Below are 20504 nucleotides of genomic sequence, written 5' to 3'. Positions count from 1 at the left end.
TGAGTTGTTACATTTTCAGAGTGTCCTCTTAAGCTTTCTCAGTGTATATCCATAATATTTAGTAGTTCCTCATAGGTTTATGAAAAAATTCCTTTTCTTGGCTCTGCAGCATGACACAGAATAATCCTTGTCCTTGAGATCAGGTCTCCAGGCCTCTCTCCAAGAACTAATAATGACACAGATAAACTGTGAACTGAGTGTGTAAATGAGACAAAGTTTAGGGTTATTTGTTCTTACAGTTCTTTCTTTCTGGCACCTTTTATATCCACTGCTATGTAGGCAAAAATTACATTAACTGATTGCAAAAGACCGAGTCCAAACAGACGCTTGGAAAAGGGGAAAAGTCAAATATTTTAGACTGAATAGAATGGAAGTTCAGTTAAAAAAAAAAGAAGAAAAAGAAAGCCAGATCGTTCCTACAAATCTCTTCTTGTGAGTGGGCTTTTTAGGACTGAAAAGAAACTCGTCATCAGCTGTGGTAGCCTGTCTGCTGCCACCATGCCTTCCCCAGCAGTGACCTGCCAGGACACTCCAGAATCCCAGGCACCCCTCAGAGAGTTTATTGACCCTGGTGACAAAAGCACTCAGTTCAAGCCTGGTTTGTGATGACATCGAGCTGAGAGCCCTCCCTCTCTAAAACCTTTCAGGAAATGACCACCACAACACACTGTGGGTTCTCACAACACAACGTGTGCACGTTACAGTCATGCAGGAGGCTGCTGACAACAGGGACAACTCCTGCACAAGCTGCTGGGTTATAGCACAGTGTTGCACACAGAAACACAGCAACATTAAAAAGGCATAACACGGGTATTTTTAATGAGTTTAATAAAGGGATCTAACATTAACTCAAAATACCCAGCGGCCAGCAGTAAGCAGAATACCCAGCTGCATCTCGTGGTGAAACAGCAAGCAGGTGGTTGATGTATGTCACAGTTAGCCTGCAGTGTTTTGCAAACAGAACAATTTTGTAATTTTTATATTTAGGGGGTGAGGAATAAATCAAATATCTTACTTTGACAAGTCTTCCTCTTCACCAAAATTGTAACTTAGCAGCTTATCAGTATTAAAATCACTGGGGGAAAAAAACACTGTAGGTTTTCATGTTTTCATACAATCTGTATATTCGATTTATGCTAAAATAAGCTATTTTGTATTTCTTTATGATATCTTTTACTCTTAAAAGTTCTTCAGAATTTCCACAAATGGTCCCACTGAGTAATAGATTCCAGAATATATCATCACTTTTTGAGAATTTTCTTATTTCTGTTTCAAATGTTGATCGTCCTATATGATGGACCCCTGATTTTAATTTCTGGCTTTGATCTAATGTGTTATTTGAAGCTGTCTGTTTCTTGTCTTGCTTTCCATTCCAAGAAAAGCTGTTCAGTTGGGATGTGAGTCACAGCTGTGCAGCATTACAGGGGGAAGTCGGCTTCTTACCATTCCATCTGTTCTCAGACATACCGACCACAGAAGGTTTGGTCCTTTTTTAGGTCCTAGCTCTGCTGAAGTCCATAAGCTTGTCTGCAAGTCTGGAGCAAAACAAACACTGAATCTTTCTAAGCAAATCAGGGGCCACATCACAGCTTGTAGCTTTCAGTTTTATTCATGTAAAAAATGACTGGGCAATGGAAGGCAGCAAAACTAGTAATACCAAATGGGCTTATGTCATGATAAACCTTTAACCTTTTTCTTGGTATTTTAAGGCTCATTTCTGTGCAATGCTTGATATCAAGATAGGTCGAAGTTGAGGGGCACTTGCAGCTTACGTGTCTGTGAGTTTCAGCAATGCCTCACCTCAGGGCATGATGTGATGCCTATAAAAGGCTTATTCCCATATTTCTGCTGAGGGAGTTCCAGCAATAAAAGACTGAAGAGACACAGAGAAGTCTCAGGTCCTTGTTTATAAGTATATAATGATGCCACTATTCCAGAAAGCTCACAGCCATATACAGGGATTACTGTGTGTAGTCCCACGGCCTTCAACAACAGTTGAAGCACTGTCTGTTACTGCTTGCTAAACCTGAGGGTAGACATCAGTGAATGCAAAGCCTTATGTGGTTTTTATAACTGAAATTCTTGACAGAAGAGATATTTATCAGAAGCTACCTAAAGAAAATACAGGACTTGTTTCTGTTCTATACATACACCAGAGAAATCATCAATGCTAGAGTCACATGAACGGGATGCATTTATTTTACAATGCTTTATTATTAATGTAAAGATTTACATGCTAACAGTTTCATGCTCCTTTAATCTGTTCTCTCTGATGCAGCAAATGCTGACATTTAAAAGTTGTGGTTCCTTTTTTATTGCTGGCTTTGGTTCCTCTAGAGCAGACTGACTGCTATATTTGAACAGTGTACATATCACATGCAAGTACAGGGTTTTTTCAACACTCAGGAAACTAATCATGCCAAAAACGTTTGCCTGGAATATCTAGCTATTACTTGTGGATTAGAATATTTTCTAACATTAATTTTATGTCATGGTGCCTCCCCAAGTTCAGTGAAGATCACTCTGAATTTCCTTCACAGCAGTAGTGTCACTTTTCCCCAATTAAAAATCTGTGCTCTATTAGCTGGACAAAGAGACATCCACTAAAGAATTCAAACATCATTAAGCAAAAATCCTGGAATCTCAGGAAACTGTTAGGTGAGAAGCTTTAAGTGGTAGCTACTGTCCTAACAGCTGGAGTAAGTACTACTGTCTGGATTTAAAAGGAGGAGGGCAGAGGGGCTCAGAGAGTGACAGGCCAGAAAGATGGATAACACCACAGGTGGAATTAGAGTCCAGGAAAGAATTCTGGATGCCCACTGCTGTCTGACGTTAAGATTTCTTCCTCCTAATTACTATGTACCTAATACTACATCATTAAATACCTGACTTTTGCCACCAACTCAAATTAGGATCAAGCCTTAATTACAATTTTTAAAGACAGTTATTTCAGCTATTTTAAGATGAAAAAGCATCTGGAAACCCCGTTTTCTCCAGGAAGGTAAGTCTCTCTTCAGCTGTTTTGTGTGAGGTTTGGGGGGTTTTTGCTTCTGATTTTAATAGAAATTATCTAAAGAGAGTGCAATATGCTGAAAACGTTATTCCACCCTCTGACACTTCACACCTTTGCTTCACATAAAATTGGCTCTTGCACTTCAGTCCAAGCCCCAGTTTCCAGTGATTGTGAATTCCAATTACAGCTTTTCACCCTAAACCAGTTTTTCTGTTATTGTTAAAGACAGAAGGTTACTTTTGACCTCAGTATTGTACACCCTGTGTCCTGGAGGCAACTGAACAGAACCGGTGTCAGCAGGAGGTGTCATCTGGGAGTAAGGGAGCGCACCTATGAACCACTGCCAGGTGTTGTGGTTGTTTCCCTGTACAAAGTGTATACTGGGCCTTCTCTGCTTCTCTGTGGCTTCATTAATGAGCTGACATGTTACAGAACACAGTAATAGTTGTGGATGAAAGATACTATAAAAGTGCAAATAATTATTGTCTCTGTAATGTTGATAGTCTGTGTCATGGTGAGTAGAACTTTCCAGTATTGCATCAGCGTGATTACCCTGCCACTCCCCATCCACAAAGGAGAATAATCCTCCCTCAGTGCCAGCACACACACAATACACACAATACACACATTCAGACAGCATCCCAAACAATCTTATATCATGATTTCTTGATGTCTAAGAAAAAGGCTTTCAACAACAGTTGTAATGGTGAGAGAAGACAAGGTGATAGAGCGTGGAACAATATTAGGAATGATCTAAGCCTCAACTTTATGATTCATGATTTTATCAGAGGTATGGAAAGATTTATAATTGGTTATTGTCACTGCCATTCATTTTTTTCTTCTGCCCTGCTCTGTGAGGTGCATTTGTAACTATTCTGTGCACAACTCAGCACTGTAGTCGTGTGTATCAAACTGAGAATTTTTCTATCAAGTTGTCTTTTATTAACTTCTCACTCCTTTGCCCTATGTTTCATCCTATTCTATAAGTTTCTTTTATTTAATTTATTTATTTATTTATTTATTTATTATTTCTTTTATTTAATTAGTTAAACTAATGTTTCAAAATATTCCATGTTGCTCTCTCTTCTCCTTCTCAGGGGAAAACCATACCTGCAAAGTGTTGAGTATTTGTAGCATGATGTAAGTTATTTTTTTCTCTTTAAAAACAAACACACTATATACTAGGTAAACCAAAAAAGATGCAATAAGAAAATAAAATGTAGCTGAAATATAGTAATGTTTCATAATAGAATAATTATCACATCATGTATTTTAAGGAGCATACACACAGTTGTCTGCCAGGGCAAATAAGGAAAGTTACTGTAAGAGAGATATCAGCTACGATTTCAAATGCAAAATCTTGAATAATTCCAAGTGGCCTTTTTTATAACATTTGAGGAAATAAATATTTACAAATGTATGGGGGAAAATTGTCTAAATATGTTGCCATTATCATCATCTATCCAAACTGTAATATTGTTTTTAATGACTAACAGTAAGCATTTCTTTAGGTATTTTCTAATGTTGTCAATTATATACCAAATTCAATATAAAATTGTTGATTTAAAATGTATTTAAAGTGTGCTCTGTGTTTTAACTTATGTATTTTTTTGACAGTGCAAAACAATTGATCCCAAAACAATAGGGTGGATGAGCACTGAAAAGAACATATATAAAAAGATAGTGCTTGTCTCGTGACAGGATCATAAAAGCAATTTGTGCTAATGTGTTTTGTCTGTTACAGCCTTCATCCTTGTCTTTGTGTGCTATTTTGTAATGATATTGTAAATGCTGTTGTACCTCTTTTTCATAGAAAAAGCTCTAATCATCCCTCTGTTACACACTGGATGAAAAAGAACCAGTGAAGGAAGAGGTAGGTGCTAGAAAAATCAGAAGCCGTTCTCTTCCCATGTCCTGGGTCTGCCCAGGACTGTGACATCAGTCAGACACTCGTAGTGCTGCTCTGGTTCTGTGCAGGATCTCAGCCCAAAGGCTGCTGCAGCAGGCGGGAGCAGCAGGAGCACGGAGGTCCTGCCCACACCTCCCTTCCACAGCTCCCGCCTGCTGGGTGCAGAGCGGTTGCCAGGTCATTGGCAGCAGCTGAGTTTTGGCTTTGAAGATATTTAGCTTAAGTGACGAGTCATTTCAGCTTCCATCTGTGTGAGGGAACACGGACATACAAGTGTTACAAAAACAGCCTTTCGGTTCACAGTCATAGTTAGGATTTCCTGTCTGATGGGAAATATCAGAGAATTATCTCTGCTCAATGAAAGAAAAATGAAAGAGAGTAACTGTCTTGGAATGCTCTGTCCACTGATGAAGTTGCATTGTGTGGTATCAAAATAATTTAGAAATGTTCTGAAATTAAGAGGAGATCAAATCACTGGAAATCCACCCTGATGGTACACTATTGATTCCAGTGAATTCATCGTCACTTTGCAGGAGCAGTGTGTGCATGGGCCCTCTCCCCACACTTCCCTTGAGGAACAGATGGCAATGCAAACAAAGGGAATAGTGCAACCAGGACATGCTCTGGCAAAAGTAGAACTATGGCAAGAACTAATTGTAGAAATTAAGACTCTTGGGATCATTGGACCTGCTCTGCTTGACTTCTGCTTCACTACTTCCTGGAAATAACTGGTTTGCTTGAGGGAAAGAAGAAACCCAAAGCTGTGTGAGGCCTGACAATCCCTGGGCTGGCCTATCTTGAGAAGACTGGACGTGCACTGATCTGATTTAAAACTTGCCAGCCCAGTTAAGTAATGTCACAGCATATCAGGAGGAGGGAGGGTGGTGGGAAGATCCATGGATGGAGGGAAATATTCTGGATCTGCAGTGGTGGCACAGTGAGAGATGGTCCCATGGCAGGTGCCTGGTTGTGGAAAAAGGGCACCTGCCCACAGCAGCAGAGGGGGAACGTTGTGGTGACCCGAGTTACACGTGCCCAGTACGTCTGTGTGGTAAACACAACTGCACATTAACGTGCTTCAAGAGATGCCAGGAATGAGGTTGCTGCATGATGCGTGCCAGGCGTGATAGACGGGATACATGGTGGTGTCAAAGGCAGCTCTTAAGTTCCGGCTTGTTAGACACAACAGGGCTGCTGTGGGACGATGCCGAGCCCCATGCCCCTGACGGGGCTGCGGGCTTGTGCCAGCAGTGCCAGCGCTGACATTCCTGCTCAGAACGGCTCCGCCTGAATGCACCAAACGGGGATGGGCGGCCGGGGCCGCGCTTCCCGGACTGGGTCAGTGGCACAGCGCCGGCTCTCCGCCCCGAGCGCCCCGAGCCGAGGCACCGCCCGCGAGGCGGCCCCGGCGCGGCCCGGCCGGATGTGAGCGCGGCGCCGCTTCCTGCGCTCGCAGTCCGCCCTCTCGCTCCCCGCCTTGGGTGGTGCCGCTGCCTCGTCCCTGCTCCAGGCTCAGGGCGGAGGCGGCCGCCGCTCCCTGCTCCGCTCAGCAACAGCCCCGATGCAGGCCATCAAGTGTGTGGTGGTGGGCGACGGGTAAGTCCGAGGGACCCTCGGCCGGGCCCGGCCCTGAGCTGCTCCGCCGGCCCGTGGGAGGTGTCGGGCCGCGGGGCGAGAGCGGCCCCCGGGCCCCGCCGCGGGGTGTGGGCGATCCCGGCGCGAGGCGCGGGCGCGGCCCGGCCGCCCTGAGGGAGCGGGGCTGCCCGGGGCCGGGGCCGGGACCGAGCCGTGGCCGGGGGCGGGTGGGTGGCGGCTGCGGCTTCCTGCTGCTGCTGCCGGGCGGGGAGGGAAGCGCGGGCACGGCGGGGCCGGGGAGCGGGGGTGTGCAGGGGTCGGCAGGCCGTGCGCGTCCCTGGGCTGGCCGGCCGAGCCTCGCGTCGCCGTGGGGCCGGTGCTCCAGGGCCGGGGCCGTGCCGGTGACCGAGTGCTTCGCGTTGGCGCGGGCAGAAGCGGGCGCTGTGAATGAACAGGGTGTGCTGGGCTGTCCGGGCAGGCCGGGCCGCGTCCCTGGACTGCCACTGCTTGCTGGTGTTCTTTCATCACCGAAGTAGTCCAAGTGTATTAAAAAATTGCCATATTGTTAATTATATGAGAAAATTAATATTGATTTGAAATACCTTTTGTGAAAGTAACAAACTTACTACCTTTTAGAGTTTGATTTTTGACATCTGACTTTTGCGGTAAAACTGAATGAAATGGGCTGAACTCTATGCAGATCATAAATGCTTTTGGGCAGAAACTGCTTTTTTGCCTGCAGACATCTGGTCTTGTTAGGCTCCTGTCTAAAGGAGACTGGTAGGCCCTTGAAATACAAATAGTTAATGATATACTTGTCCATAAAGAGCTGTTACACCTACAGTATCTTAATATGGTGTTGCTTATATGTGAAACAAGTTGGGAATGCTTTTTAGAATCGAGTTAACTCGTAAGTTTAGCAGTTGGATTCAGTGTGAGGAGTGCTGGAATTGAGGGAAGAGTTTGTGTGTTTGGTATTTTTGAATATTCTCCATGATACTATTCCCTTCAGCTCAGAGGGATTTTCTCTCCTACTGGATGTCAGAGCTCAGTGGAACATCACAGGCCGGCTGGAAAACAAGACTTGTCTTATGCAGTTTGAGGGGCTTTTTTTTTTCCTTTAGGAGAAACAAAAATCCCAGTGTAGGCTGAGCATAATTGGTGTCACAGCAAACTTCTGTAGATGACAGAGGAGTGAAGTGTATGTAAACGGACTCGCTACAGTGGTCTGTAATTTCACATGGTGCCTTAATCTTCAAGTTATTTGTGTGGGGTGGGGTTTGTTGATTTGTTTTTAATGATGTAGAATCCCTAAAAAGGCATCTAAGTATGGTTGAAAAATAAACCTTACAGTGTGACAAATTTGTTTTGACTTGCTATGTAAGATTTGGAGCCATATGAACATGAAAGTGGTATCTCGATAAATCATTTTCGTAGTAGTGTGGGCTGCTCTTTTGCTTCTACCAAATTTAAACCCAACAAAATGGCTTTTCTGCTGTATTTTGTTTTAATTCATCTGAACTCTGTATTTACAATGCTGTAAATAAATGGGATGCATCATGTTTGGGTGGGGAAAAGGTTCAGTCTACTTCCTCCTCTAGAACTGAGAACTCAGTACAGATGAACTGTATAATGTTCACTAATTCATTCAGCAAAACAGCTCTTTGGGTCATTTGCTTTGTAAACCATCCCTCTTCCCACAATTTTTGTTGTTCTTTGTCTTGGAAATGTAAGTGGTGTAGTTCTACCTGACTTTTGTACGTGTGTTAACAAAATATGGTAGTTTAATTTCTTTTCCTTCCTCCTTAGTTAGAAACAAGTCTTTCTTAAAGATCTGTTCAGGTACTGTTGCTTAGTTTTGGTAGTTTTGTATAATTCTCTGTTCGCTGTTTAAAAAAAATATTTAACTATTTGTGTTTCTTTGTGCTGTTGCTGCTTCAAGAGCTCCAGCATTGCAGGCATTCTAGGAAACACCATGTTTGGCTGAGATAAGGCCAAAGTTTTAGTGTTCCTGTAAAACAATGCAGGTTAAAGATTTGCTTATGTACTATAAAACTTGGGTATTGTTTTATGTACCCTCCACAAAGATCTGCTAGGAACAAAATAAACAAAGCCGTAGAAGTACCTGTGGTTATTTTTTTAATTTGTTAATGAGTAGGCTGTTTCTCATACGTAACTCATGTTTTGTTCTTAGAGTTTTGACTAGTGTATGTTTAGGCAGCTAACTTGACTAGAAAAGTGTGGCATGTGTGCTAGTTTGGGCTAGCATATTTTCCCCTTGGTTTTTTTTACTTCACTGTGGGGATTGTTGGGGGGAAAATAAATGACAACTGTTGCTTTGAGCTGTCATGATAGAGAGCAGGAGGAATGTGCAGGACAGATGAAGAGCAGCCGCTGGAATAACTGCAGGAATTGCTGTTGATTGACACTTGAGAGAAAGCATTGGTGGAAGTTATTTTTAGCAGCTTTTGTTTTCACTCCAAAAAGGCAGCTATTAAGTGGTACAAAATCTCCAGCGATGTTGTGTAACATTAGGAGAAGTTCTGCATTTTGGAGAAATTTTCTATTACTGGATGCCATAGAAGTTGTCACACTTTGTGCTCTTCTGGAGGCATTTTTAAATTGTGGAAGTACTGTAAGAGCAGTAATTCAGGAGCTCTTGTTTGGAATTCTGCTTAATCTGAGGCCTTGTCTACTAAAGCCGTGCTATATTTGCTTTGATGGCTCGGTGAGAAGGGGAGGGCATAGGATAATCGGCTTCTTACTGAGTGTCGTGCAGTGTTTGTGTGAGGTGCTGAACACCTCGGGTCCCTCCCGTGCCATCTGGAGAGAGTGCAGTGACTTGAGATTTGGTAACTTGTGTTACTGAACGTTTCAAAGCTTTTTAAAAAGTACTAGTATTGTAAGTACTGAAGAGCATATTTGGGGGAGGGTGTGTCACTGTGAGTAACACAGCTTATCTGAGAGCCTACGCAGCTAAACCTACTACAGCAGCAGTACTGAACTCTTGATCTGAGGGTGGTACTAGGGAAATCTCAGCTACTCTTTAATGTCTGAGCAAAGACCTGGGCAGTTGTGCATCGTGTCTGCCAGAGAGGTAGTTCATGTGCATCAGAGAAAGGGAGAAAGGGCGCAAGCAAAGCCTTCTATGAAGGCTGCCATCTGCAGATAAAACATGGCTCCAAGCAGCTTACAGTGGGGAAATTTCATAAAACTTGTTAGCATAAATAAAGAGAAGGAATGTTTTGTTTCAGGAATTAATACATATGTGGTTATATAAATACGTTGATTCCTGGGTGCTGCTCAGAATCAAAAAGGGACTCAGTGCTGTCTTTTGTTAAGGTAGTTTTGTTAAGCGTTTAAAGCTGGATTTCTGTAGGCCATGTTTTTGATGACAGTCAAGTGTTGCTAGTTTCATTTATGTAATAGTGGGTGGACAGAGCTGTGATTAAGTAGTTGCTAGAAATCTTATGACTAATCTTGGTGTTATTTTAGATTCTTAGTCTCAGCCTTTATGTACAAGGATTTAAACTTTGCCAAACAGTTGGAATTCTCTTTAGGGGAGTTGCTTTATTACAGAAATTAGAAGTCTAAAAAAGTTGATAAAGCACTTAGAGGATGTACTTTATAAAGGTAGGCATTAGTGTTTATTTTTAAGACTGGTGACCATAATGATCTGATTCGTGTGGCAGTGAGCCAAAAGGCAAGGAAGGCAGGAAACCTGGATGGAGCAAGTCTGAAATGAGGTTGTTGAACGTGTTTTTTCTTGTTTAAATGACTCTGGCTGATTGGTGCTGCAGAAACACACTACAGGCACTTCTAAGCTTGGAATGAAACCTCTCACCACCTTCCTGTGCTGTTTTGATTAGCCACAACAGACTCAGGAGTTTCAGTGCAAGGTGGGCAAAGGAGCCCGGATGCACAGAAAAGTTCTTGATTGGCTGCTGAAAATGTTGAGTTCAACATTAATTTGTTGGAAGCTCAAATTACCTGTAATGACTTTACTGGAAGCTGAAGCGTCAGCCCAAACAGGTTCCAGAAGCGTGAGAACGTGTCGTGTCTGCGCCTCAAGAGATTTCCCAAAGCATTTGGCTGCTGCTCCACTCGGGATCCTGAAGGTTTTCCCGCCTGTCCTTTGTGAGCTGGCCCAGCACAGCCGGCTGTGGTGTTGGGAGAGCAGCACATCCAAACTGATCTAACTCATCAGCAGGCAGCTAAAATAGCAAGTTGTCCTTATGGGGGAGGAATAACTTTCTTTAACTCCTTGTTCTGGCTTGTTAGAGTGTTAGTTCAGGAGCTAAGATGGGATCTCCTCTTTTGACAGCTGTTAAACAGGTATCTGCATGGTGAACTGCTCCTTGATTGTTTCCCACACAAGTTTTTTTGAAGGGTAAATCCATCTACTTTTGAGCACAAGTATATCACCAACCCTTTACAACAAGGGAACGTTCAGAGATTGTACTTAATGAGAACAGAATTAAATGCTTCCTTTCATGATGCTATTATAGCTTGGTAAAGAGTGCGTGCTGAAAGGAAAAAACCCTCAAACCCTCAGACTGTGTGAGGAGCTGCTGTCTTAGAAGCAGGTGTGAAAAGCAGGGTGGAAAACTTCATGGTATGGTCAGAGTTGCAGCAGATAGGGTGGTATGGCAGGTACTGGCTCAGAAATGTAAAGCAAATTACAATTAAAAATGGGTGTGTGGGACAAAATCCCAGATAATTTTGCACGCTGAAGCGACTCTTCCATAGCACAGGCATTTCAGGTGATGTCAGAAGCTGCTATCAAATACCTTCTTGGGCTAATGCAGTGAGGAACTGCTTAAAGTTGAACGGAGAGACTTTAGAGATTGAGCTGTGACTTACGGATGTGACAAAGCTCAAATTCACTTGTGAAGGATTTAGTTCAGGAGGCTCATGAGTCAAACCTCATACTAATGGCACAATCATACGTGTAGGTGCAGCAAGGTTTCAGAGTTACTGCTGACTGGTTGTGAGCAAATCGCTGTAGTGATAAAACATCTGCAAGACAATGCAGTTTTCCCTGCCCAGGAGCAGGAAGGAGGATCGGCAGGGTGTGAGGCTGTCTGGCAGCATCGCTTTGGAGGAACAAGCTCACCGCTGGAATCTCTCACGTACGGCGAGTGGGAAGCCTGCAAGGGAACCAGTCTGCAGTGTCACGGACACTCTTTGCAGACACTATTTTAAAAAAGAAATAAGGCCCAATTTCAGGTTTTCCAACACTTTAATTGAAACTGCAACAAAAATTGAGTGCTGTCGTTAATCAAATGTTTGACTCCAGATAAGATGTGGGGAGGAGGGTGGAGAGTGAAGAAGCTGGCTGCCAGAGTTCTGAAGGAATCATGGAACAGAGCCTTGTCCTGACCCCATTTGAGGCTCTTGTGAATTAGATTGGTAGGAAGAGGTTTGGTGTCCAAGTTTTTCAATACTGGAATGTAATTTATCTATAAATCAGTTAATGAAATGTTTGAATAGTTGGTGAATGCATGTGGGGTGTCACTTTGCAATAGCAGTAAATAATGTGAGAGTTATCATTTGTATTCATTCCTTAAATACTCCAAAATAATGATATATTTAGAAATTATACTTTCCAAGCTTTCTTTAACTTCACTTATATGCAAGTATACAATTTTCTGGAAAAGAGAACCGTTTTGGAGTTGTGTAAGGGTATCTGGAAATACTTCTCAGTTTTTTTTAATTTCAGAGAGTTGGAGTAAGGTGATCTTCCTGGGTATTCAGTCAGGTGACTAGGAGGTGTTAGTAGTCTAATTAATACCTGTGGGTTTGTTGGGGTTTTTGGGACTAAAAAATAACAAAATGTGGTAATCTATCACTTCACAAAATGGATGTTTATATTAGGTGTGTTTTCATTGCCAGTAATTTTAAGGCTGCAGTCTGTCAGCTGTTTTCCTGCACAGTAGTGACTGGAGACACTCAGTTGTCCTTGGGTGTCTGGATGTAATTAGTCTTCTTCCCCTAAAAGAAATGTTATTTCTTGTTATTCAAGATGAATGTGTTTTACATGTGAACTTTCTCTTTTTGCAGTGCTGTAGGTAAAACATGCCTACTCATCAGTTACACAACCAATGCATTTCCTGGAGAGTATATACCCACTGTGTAAGTACTTATAAAACCCAAAGAACTCATTTCTCTCAGCTTCTCAGTGCCTACTGCCATTCCAGATTCCTTAGCTGAATTGTTTGAATTGGCTGCAAGCACCCCTCAGGTGTGTGTACAGTTGGAGCTTTTACTGAAGCACAGTCACACCAGTGCCTGCTGATGGTCCCTCAGTTTTGGCCCTCTGTGCCTTCTAGGCCTGGCTGATTAGGGACTAACATTTGCTAACATTTTACCAGATGTTGTTCTCTTCCAAAATAGTGTGTACTGTCATTTATAATAAGCAGTCCTAAGGCTGAACAGCTTGTAAAACATCATATCACAGTCAGAAATAGTTGTCTTACATGGCTGGTGATTTTTTGTTTATTTGTTCCTTCCACTTTTTGTGCTATTGCCAATCCTGTGCTAAGCCAGCCACAGCTCTGTAGCTCCTCAGGCGAGACTGTGGAGACTCATTTATTCTGGTGCTTCCCTTTTTCTTTCACGCAAGGATTTGTCAGTATCAGTATTAGTGCAGTTCTCTTTTCCAGGGCCTGTTGGGGGGTGTTTTATACATGTGCAGCTTCTTTGCCCTCTTCTGATGTCTCTGTATTTTCATCTCGCTATGGTGCTCTCTGGAGTATTGAGTTTTTCAGATAAAATAAATTCTAGTAAGGTTTACAGACACTTTTGTTACCTGTCCAAGGCCTTGCTGCCTTAGTTACTCCTGTTTCTTTTCTTTGGTGTTAAATTCGAGTTTTTGCTTTACCGTTGTGTTCCCAGTGAACTTGGTTTAGCCTTAACCTTTGCACCCACAGCAGTGATGAGATAAAAACGATCCCGCCACTGGCCCCTAGTTATGAGCTTTGATATTTCATTGGAGGAGGTTTTGATTAGTAGGATTAATTAGCTTTTTTCTTACCTACTGTTGTCATTAAGGATTCCTTGGTTGTTGCTCCTGTATCTTCTGTTCTAAATCTCACAGCATGAGACAGATTAACTTGCTGAATGTCCCACTAAGACTGGAAAGTGCTTGCTAAGTACATCACCTGCTTTCCTGTGCTCACTGGGATTACCACTTCTTTGGAAGAGCCATGACAGGGATCACTTCTGCTCAGACTGGACCAAGTCTGTTGTGTATAATTTTTTATTCCATTACCCAATGCCACACTTGTTATTTAAAGAACAGCTTTACTGTCTCTGGGGAGCAGACAGGTGCAATGAAAACATTTCCTTCCCTAGTTTTCCCAGTTAGGACTCTATGAGGCTGAAGTCCTTGGGTGCTTTATTTTACTGCAAGCTAATGCAGCTAACTCTCTCTTTGTTTTCAGTTTTGACAACTACTCTGCCAATGTAATGGTTGATGGAAAACCAGTCAACCTGGGTTTGTGGGACACAGCTGGTCAAGAGGATTATGACAGACTACGTCCACTCTCCTACCCGCAAACAGTAAGAGCTGCAGGGTGAAACCAGGAGCAGTTTTGCCTTATGTTGGACAGCCTTGTCTAAGATAAAGCAGTTTTCTTTTTGAACATGAGGCCAACACTGTCACACCTGGAGTTGTATTTATTAGTAACAGTGACCTTCTTTCATTTTATGTGCTGTAGCTGTAATTTATGATCTCTGAGGTGTGTACAGTTGCAAAAAAGTTAAAATTTGTGTGCCCTGTGTATTCGTGTGCACTGGTACTTGTAGGGTTTTGTGTAGTTGCAGCCTCAGAATTGTCTAGAATGCTTGATTTAAAAGGGAAAAAAACCACCCCAAAACTAACCCAAAAAATCTTGGTGCACAGTCCCATCAGCTAGTCCATCGATTGTAAGGTTAGCATGCCTGCCAAAGGCAGGGTTTGTTTTTGGTTTTAGGCGATGTTTGGCTGCAACCTGACACTGTCACTGCTAAGCACTTGATACTGTTTAGTCTGTGTGAAGATGTTCTACATGTGAAAGAGGCAGCACTGAATGAAGAGATTATTGATATTGACAGAGGCTGCGGTGTCCCAGCTTTCCAATGTGCTTGAGCCCATGGTTATTTTATTGCTTGCTGTAGTTTGTGCTGTGACATCGATACAAATGTGCTTCTGTCTTCCCTGTGTGCAACTGGTGAAGTCCTGCCTGCATCCTGCATCTTTCCATGTTTGAGGAAAATGCTGAAGAGATCTGCTCTCTTCTTTGCAGCGTGACTTCAGCTACAGTCAATCTTTGCAGAGGTGGTTTTCTAATCTCTTTAGAGCCCTGACTTTTACCTGATGGAGCTGTGTTATAAGTAAAGAAAGGGTAATTTGCAGGGTTTTTTTGGCTCTTGTTGTTGACTGTCAAATATATGTTAAATGCGAGTAATGTAAAATGCAAAATTGTCCCACTTACTTGACAGCATAACTGCTCTCTTGAATAATGTGAATCTTATTTAAGGAACTCTGGTGCTATTTTTAGTAATCTGTCTTAATTCACGATTTCCCTTAAATTCACTGCTCTCTAACTTAGAGTCATTAGGCTTCCCCATCAGTTATGATACACAAGATTGATACAAGTTTGCCAGTTGTGGGCAACTACAGTTGAAATGCCAGAAATACCTGTCTTTTCTAGGAGAGACTATGGAAAGCTGGTTTTCTCTAATACTTAGATATTTATAGGATACTTAAAACTTCAGCTTTGCTTAACATAAAAATGTTTTCAAAAAAGTGGAAAAAGATATGTTGAAAGATATTTAATAGGGATAGAATGCCTGTGACACAGAATGTCTGTGACAGAGGGACAGAATGCATGTGCATGTCTTCAGCCTGCTAAAGTAACCGTGGCTTTCTGGTAGACTGCAAAAGAATTCCATGTCAATCTAAGCATCTTAGGGAAAAAGTGTCTCCTGTGCAAGCATGTATAACTGTTCAGTACAGGTTTAAGTACTTTCAGTTATTTGGATTGGTTTTTCACAGCAGAAAATTAAACAGGGTGGTAAGTCTTGAAATTCTTGTGAAGAAGTCTTCAGGTTTCGGACTTGTCCACTATCAAAGATTCATCATCCCCACAAAACTAACAAAAAGCACAGAGGAAGAGGACAGTGGTGCTGATGAAACCTGACTTTTTTTTAAGATCTGTGTTCAGCCTCCCTTTTCCTTCACTGTGGTGTTTAAAACTCACCCCTTGCATATTCTCGTGGCCCTCCTTTCCCTATTAGTGCACCTGAGCGATGTTTTGGGCAGGGTGAAAGCAGCGGGTGTTGGTTACTTGGGCAGTGTGTGTTGGGATCAGCCACCCAGCAGTTCAGTTGGTAACTTCACAGTGAAGGCTTGGCATTAATTTGTATTTTTTTCTCCTTACTTTTATTCCTTAAATATACAGGAATTTAGTATCTTCTCCTGAATGCATTTGAAATCTACTAATATTTCCAAATATTTGGGGAAGGAAAGAGTTGGGACAGAAAAGATGGTCACGTCTGTTTCCTCAGGAGAGCAAACCAAAGAGAAATTGTTGGTTGGGTGCTTTTCAGGAGAGGTTTGATCTTGCAGGTTTCCCCTGACAGTGCAGAACTGGTTTCTGGGGAAGGCTGGTGTCTGCTCTGGGTGCAGTTGGTTGTGCTGAATTACAGGGCAGCGTCTCTCTTAAGAAGAAAATCCTCCTTGAGAATGTCTGTGAGCACAAATTGCTGACTGAGAACATTTTCCCTTAAATCCATTTGAGGAGTAACTTTATCTCCTGCTGTTATTAGGTTGGAGGAACCAATGGTAAGAATATATCTTCCAGTCTGGCAGATCAACCTATTGCCGTATGTAAAACTTTAAATAAACTTCAGTTCCAAGTTCTGTCATCTTGTCTTGCCTATGATAGTGATAAATTGGCCCCTATTTTTTGAACAAATACTTTTCTTGGAACTATCAAATTGCTAGATTTGAGAACTCTGTTACCAAATTTCTTTATATGAGTTGCTAAGATTAAATATTTTCTTGAAAACAAATAGCTTTTCCTACTTAGTAAGATTGATAGTGTGCAAGACACCTGAGATCTTCCAGTATTTCCTTGTGGTTACACCAAATCTTTTGATCTCTGGAGCTAGTGAAGGAGAGAGTCTGCATCACGTGCAGCCTTGAGTCCCCACAAACCTGCAGAATTGGAAAACAGAAGTAGTGGCCATAGTATCACATTATTTGATGTTATTTCTTTCTTCTTCTGGGACGCTGCTATGGAAACCTGTTGGGTGATGCATGCAAGTGCTTAGCAGTGAGATGTCAGCTGCTGACCTAACAAAATGCCTTGAAATGCAGCACAATCAACTAACATTCTGCAATGCCTGATTCTCTAGCACGTTTGGTACCAGAATAAGTACAGATGCACAGGTAGGTTGGGGAAAGTTGGGCTTGTTTGGGAGACACTTCCCGAGTCTTGGGTCATACAGCAAGTTTACATCAACACAGACAGAGGAAATGAATGTTGGGGTTAATCTTGAATGCTTGCAGAATGGAGCATGTCACCTGTGAAACCTGAATTGTATCCTCCAGTTACCATAAACATGTGCTCTGAAATATTTTTACCTGCCTTTACTTAGAATTTTTTGCCTTCAGTTGAAAAGCAAGATGTGCAAGATTCCATTTTTCTTTCTGCTTTCTTATTATTTAGAAAGGAAAGGGGGGAGCTTTGAGATTTTTAATGCCCTTCTCAATCCTCATTTGGTTACAGAGAAATTCTAAAATTTTTTTATACTGGCATTCAGTAGGAGTGAAGTTTTATAAGAAGTTCAGCAAGGTTCTTCTGATTTGGGCATGAAAGTAGTAATTGTTGAAATTCTCGTGTTTTCTTTGGCTTTTTTTATTTCATGGTGTATAGTCAGCCTTTGCAATTTAAGACTACTTTAGAGTTGTTTATTAATAGTTAACACTTTGCAGCATCTTATGCTGATGAGGTCAGTGAAGAAGAAATGACATTTAGGGAAAAAAACCGTGCAAGGCAGTGGTATTAGTGTCCTGGTTGCTGGCTACTGCAATAGCTGATTATAAATTTGACTGCAATCTATTTGTTGTTTGTTTTCCCCCCTTCTCTCTGGCTGCTTGTAGCTGCCTGGGAATGGATTTCCCTCTGGGAAAGCTGCCTTTGATTGTCACATGCAACTCTATTGCTGACCTTGCCTTTTGCAAGTGTGGTAGAGCTGGCAGTGTGATGGAGGTACTGCTGATATTGGCCTGTTCATGACATTTCTACAGTGGTTTCTCAGTTGGGCTGACTTCTGTCAACTTGTTTTGTAGGATGTCTTCTTAATCTGCTTTTCCCTTGTGAGCCCAGCTTCCTTTGAAAATGTCCGTGCTAAGGTAAGGATGTGCTGGTACCATTTTATTTCTGAATGTTCATCATCCTGTTCACAGCAGAGCTTGGAAAATGTTAGGTGCTTTTTTTTCCAATCGTTTTTCCCACAGGCCACATGAAATGCAGTTTGGAAAAGCAGAAATCCATTTGCCTAACTTGTGAGTCATGGAAGTTCAGAGCACATGACACACTTAAGTACGAATTGTTCCTTGATGCACTGATAACAGTAATTCAGGAGTGTTCAGCCAGCAAGGTGCTGAGATCACAAACGGGAGCTTTCCTTTTAGTACAGTTTGAAATAAAAAGAGTTTACAAACAAATGCCTGTAAACACTGGGTTGACAGCCCTTGTTCCTTGCATCAGCCATCCTTCTGCACGTGCTCTGTGACTGTTGGGAGTGTTCCATGTCCTCAGACAACTCAGCTGCACAAGGAGGCATCTCCATGGGCAAGGGGGGCTCAGGGCTCTTCTGGTGTGTGAGGAAAATACAGCCCTTAATGGGCTACATTTTTTAATTGTGTGGAAACAGCTGCTGGCTTCACTAATGGTGATGTGCCCTTTTCTAATCCTGCCCTGATGGGATCTTGGTGCTCCCGTCTCCTCCGACTGACTGAAAGTGAAGGACTGGGAGCCTTCAGGTGAGGTGTTCCAGGGCCTTCAGGGAACTCTGCCCCCACACAAGAGACACCATTTTTTATTTGTCTTTTTCAGTGGTACCCTGAGGTGCGGCACCACTGTCCCAACACCCCCATCATCCTCGTGGGCACCAAACTCGATCTCCGGGATGACAAGGACACGATTGAAAAGCTGAAGGAGAAGAAGCTGACTCCCATCACCTACCCACAGGGCCTTGCCATGGCAAAAGAGATCGGTATGAGGCAGTGGGGTTATTGTTGGCTGTGTTTGTGGAAGACCTTGCACCTTAACTAAATAAAATGCCTGGCTTTTGTTGTGGAGCCAGCTGGGAGCAGTGCTGCTGGAGCTGTGGGAAGCTGCTCTGTAACTGTGTCTCTGCTTCCCCCAGGCGCAGTGAAATATCTCGAATGCTCAGCACTTACGCAGCGAGGCCTCAAGACAGTGTTTGATGAAGCCATCCGAGCAGTGCTGTGCCCCCCTCCTGTAAAGAAGAGGAAGAGAAAATGTCTGCTGCTGTAAACGTCACCCTCCCCCACCCCATCAACCCTGTGCTTTGCTCAAACAATGGAGCATTCACATGCCAATTTTTTCTGTTATAAATTAGTTCTCTTCCATCAATTCTTGAACCAATTGACAATTTCATGGTTTCGTTTAAAGTATGATCCTTACCTTGCATTCTTCTAAGAGAAAAACTGAAACTCCTGAAAAGACACACCTATGTAAAGCCTTATTTTTAAAATCCTCTTCTTGCTCAATTAAGTGTTGCCAAACTATCTGCTGAACTAAGTCGCATTGTTGTGCTACAAACACTAAGCACTAAACTGTTTTTTAAAGATTCTTCTTGAAAATGACTCTAATTTCTGGTAGGAAATGCAAAATCTTTCTAGTTTTTCACAGTAAGTAACAGTACCAGGGAATTAGCAGAACACTGCGCTCTAATGTGTTTTATCCTGAACTGTTTTCCCAGCGCAGCCGTTGCCTGGTGGTGCACCCAGCACCCACCTCTGGCAATGACTGACACCCGAGTCACAGTGTAAATGCTTTATCGTTGGTAAGGGCTTGGTTGCAATCTAGTTCTTGCTGCTGTGATTGAAAAAATAACTATTCTTACTGAAGTGTATCTAGTCCTTTTGACAGCATTGTATTGTGATGAATAAATGGAATATTGGGTTGGATCAAGAGATAGTGCCAGACAGTATTTTGACACTGTACAGCTGACTTACACTACACTGCCAGAGTAGCTCAGCAACCATTTTCCCAGAGGTGCAGTAGTGGAGAGAGGTTGGTGTTCATGGGTAAATTCCTTTGAATTTCAAGTAGGGCATTCATGTAGGTACAATTCTGAATCAGTCATTCCCACTTTTATGTAGTAGATGCTTTTCTTGTAGAATCTCTTCTTACTGAGCAATATAACTTGTATTTTAAAACTTTCTGATAGAAATTGGCTTTTTTTTTCTTTTTTTTTTTTTAGAGTAGAATGTTTAAGCATATCCTCCTTATTTTCCTGTTGTTTCTGACCCAGTAAGTTATGCTTTCTGAGGAGCTTTTAGTCTATTAACTAGGTGTAAAAATCATGTGAAGCAGCTTTACACATTTTAGTAATTTTTATATTTTAAACCTCTGTTACTGACAAACCTTCTTAAATATCACTATTTGCAAGATCCCCCCACTGTAACGTGACTAATGCAGCCAAGTGTTCTTTCTGTCACTCCATGTGCAGCATCGATTGCGTAACGGTAACTTGGGTCTGTGAGGTTCTGTAATTAGTGCTAATGTTCTGTACCTTCTAAACTGGCAGGAATATGATGTTGAACTACACCCTTTCAACCACTAAAGCAAAATTTAAAAATAAAAGTTGCAAAATTGTGAAGTTTTTACATTGATCTTTTGCTAATGCAATTGGCAGTATGTTTTGCATGTATGACTTAATAAATCCTTGAATCACAAGTGTGGTAATGTTTGAGTTTCTGAG

General features: G+C 42.2%; 1 protein-coding gene across 2 annotated transcripts; it reads left to right on the top strand.

Annotated features, from left to right (window-relative positions):
• Window positions 1-6329: 6329 nt before the first annotated feature.
• Window positions 6330-20479, top strand: RAC1 (Rac family small GTPase 1). Of its 2 annotated transcripts, XM_048320384.1 has the most exons (7): window positions 6330-6518; window positions 12561-12632; window positions 13943-14060; window positions 16311-16367; window positions 17839-17901; window positions 18608-18767; window positions 18921-20479. In XM_048320384.1, the coding sequence occupies exons 1-7, from the start codon at window positions 6484-6486 to the stop codon at window positions 19049-19051; spliced, it is 636 nt and encodes a 211-aa protein (XP_048176341.1). In that variant the 5' UTR covers window positions 6330-6483; the 3' UTR covers window positions 19052-20479. The 2 variants fall into 2 exon arrangements, with proteins under 2 accessions (XP_048176341.1, XP_048176340.1); XM_048320383.1 differs by lacking the exon at window positions 16311-16367.
• The last annotated feature ends 25 nt before the right edge of the window (window positions 20480-20504 follow it).

This window comes from Corvus hawaiiensis, chromosome 16 (assembly GCF_020740725.1).
Source record: "Corvus hawaiiensis isolate bCorHaw1 chromosome 16, bCorHaw1.pri.cur, whole genome shotgun sequence".
In the NCBI taxonomy this organism is placed as follows: domain Eukaryota; kingdom Metazoa; phylum Chordata; class Aves; order Passeriformes; family Corvidae; genus Corvus; species Corvus hawaiiensis.
The sequence above is the reverse complement of the archived record's forward strand: the minus strand, read 5'-3'. Positions and strand labels throughout refer to the sequence as shown.

Excerpts from the sequence above, each read along its gene's own strand:
- RAC1 (XM_048320384.1), top strand. The coding sequence starts at position 6,484 with ATGCAGGCCATCAAGTGTGTGGTGGTGGGCGACGG. Across the intron at positions 6,519-12,560 it reads TGTGTGGTGGTGGGCGACGG|TGCTGTAGGTAAAACATGCC; the intron begins GTAAGTCCGAGG and ends CTCTTTTTGCAG. Across the intron at positions 18,768-18,920 it reads TGCCATGGCAAAAGAGATCG|GCGCAGTGAAATATCTCGAA; the intron begins GTATGAGGCAGT and ends TGCTTCCCCCAG.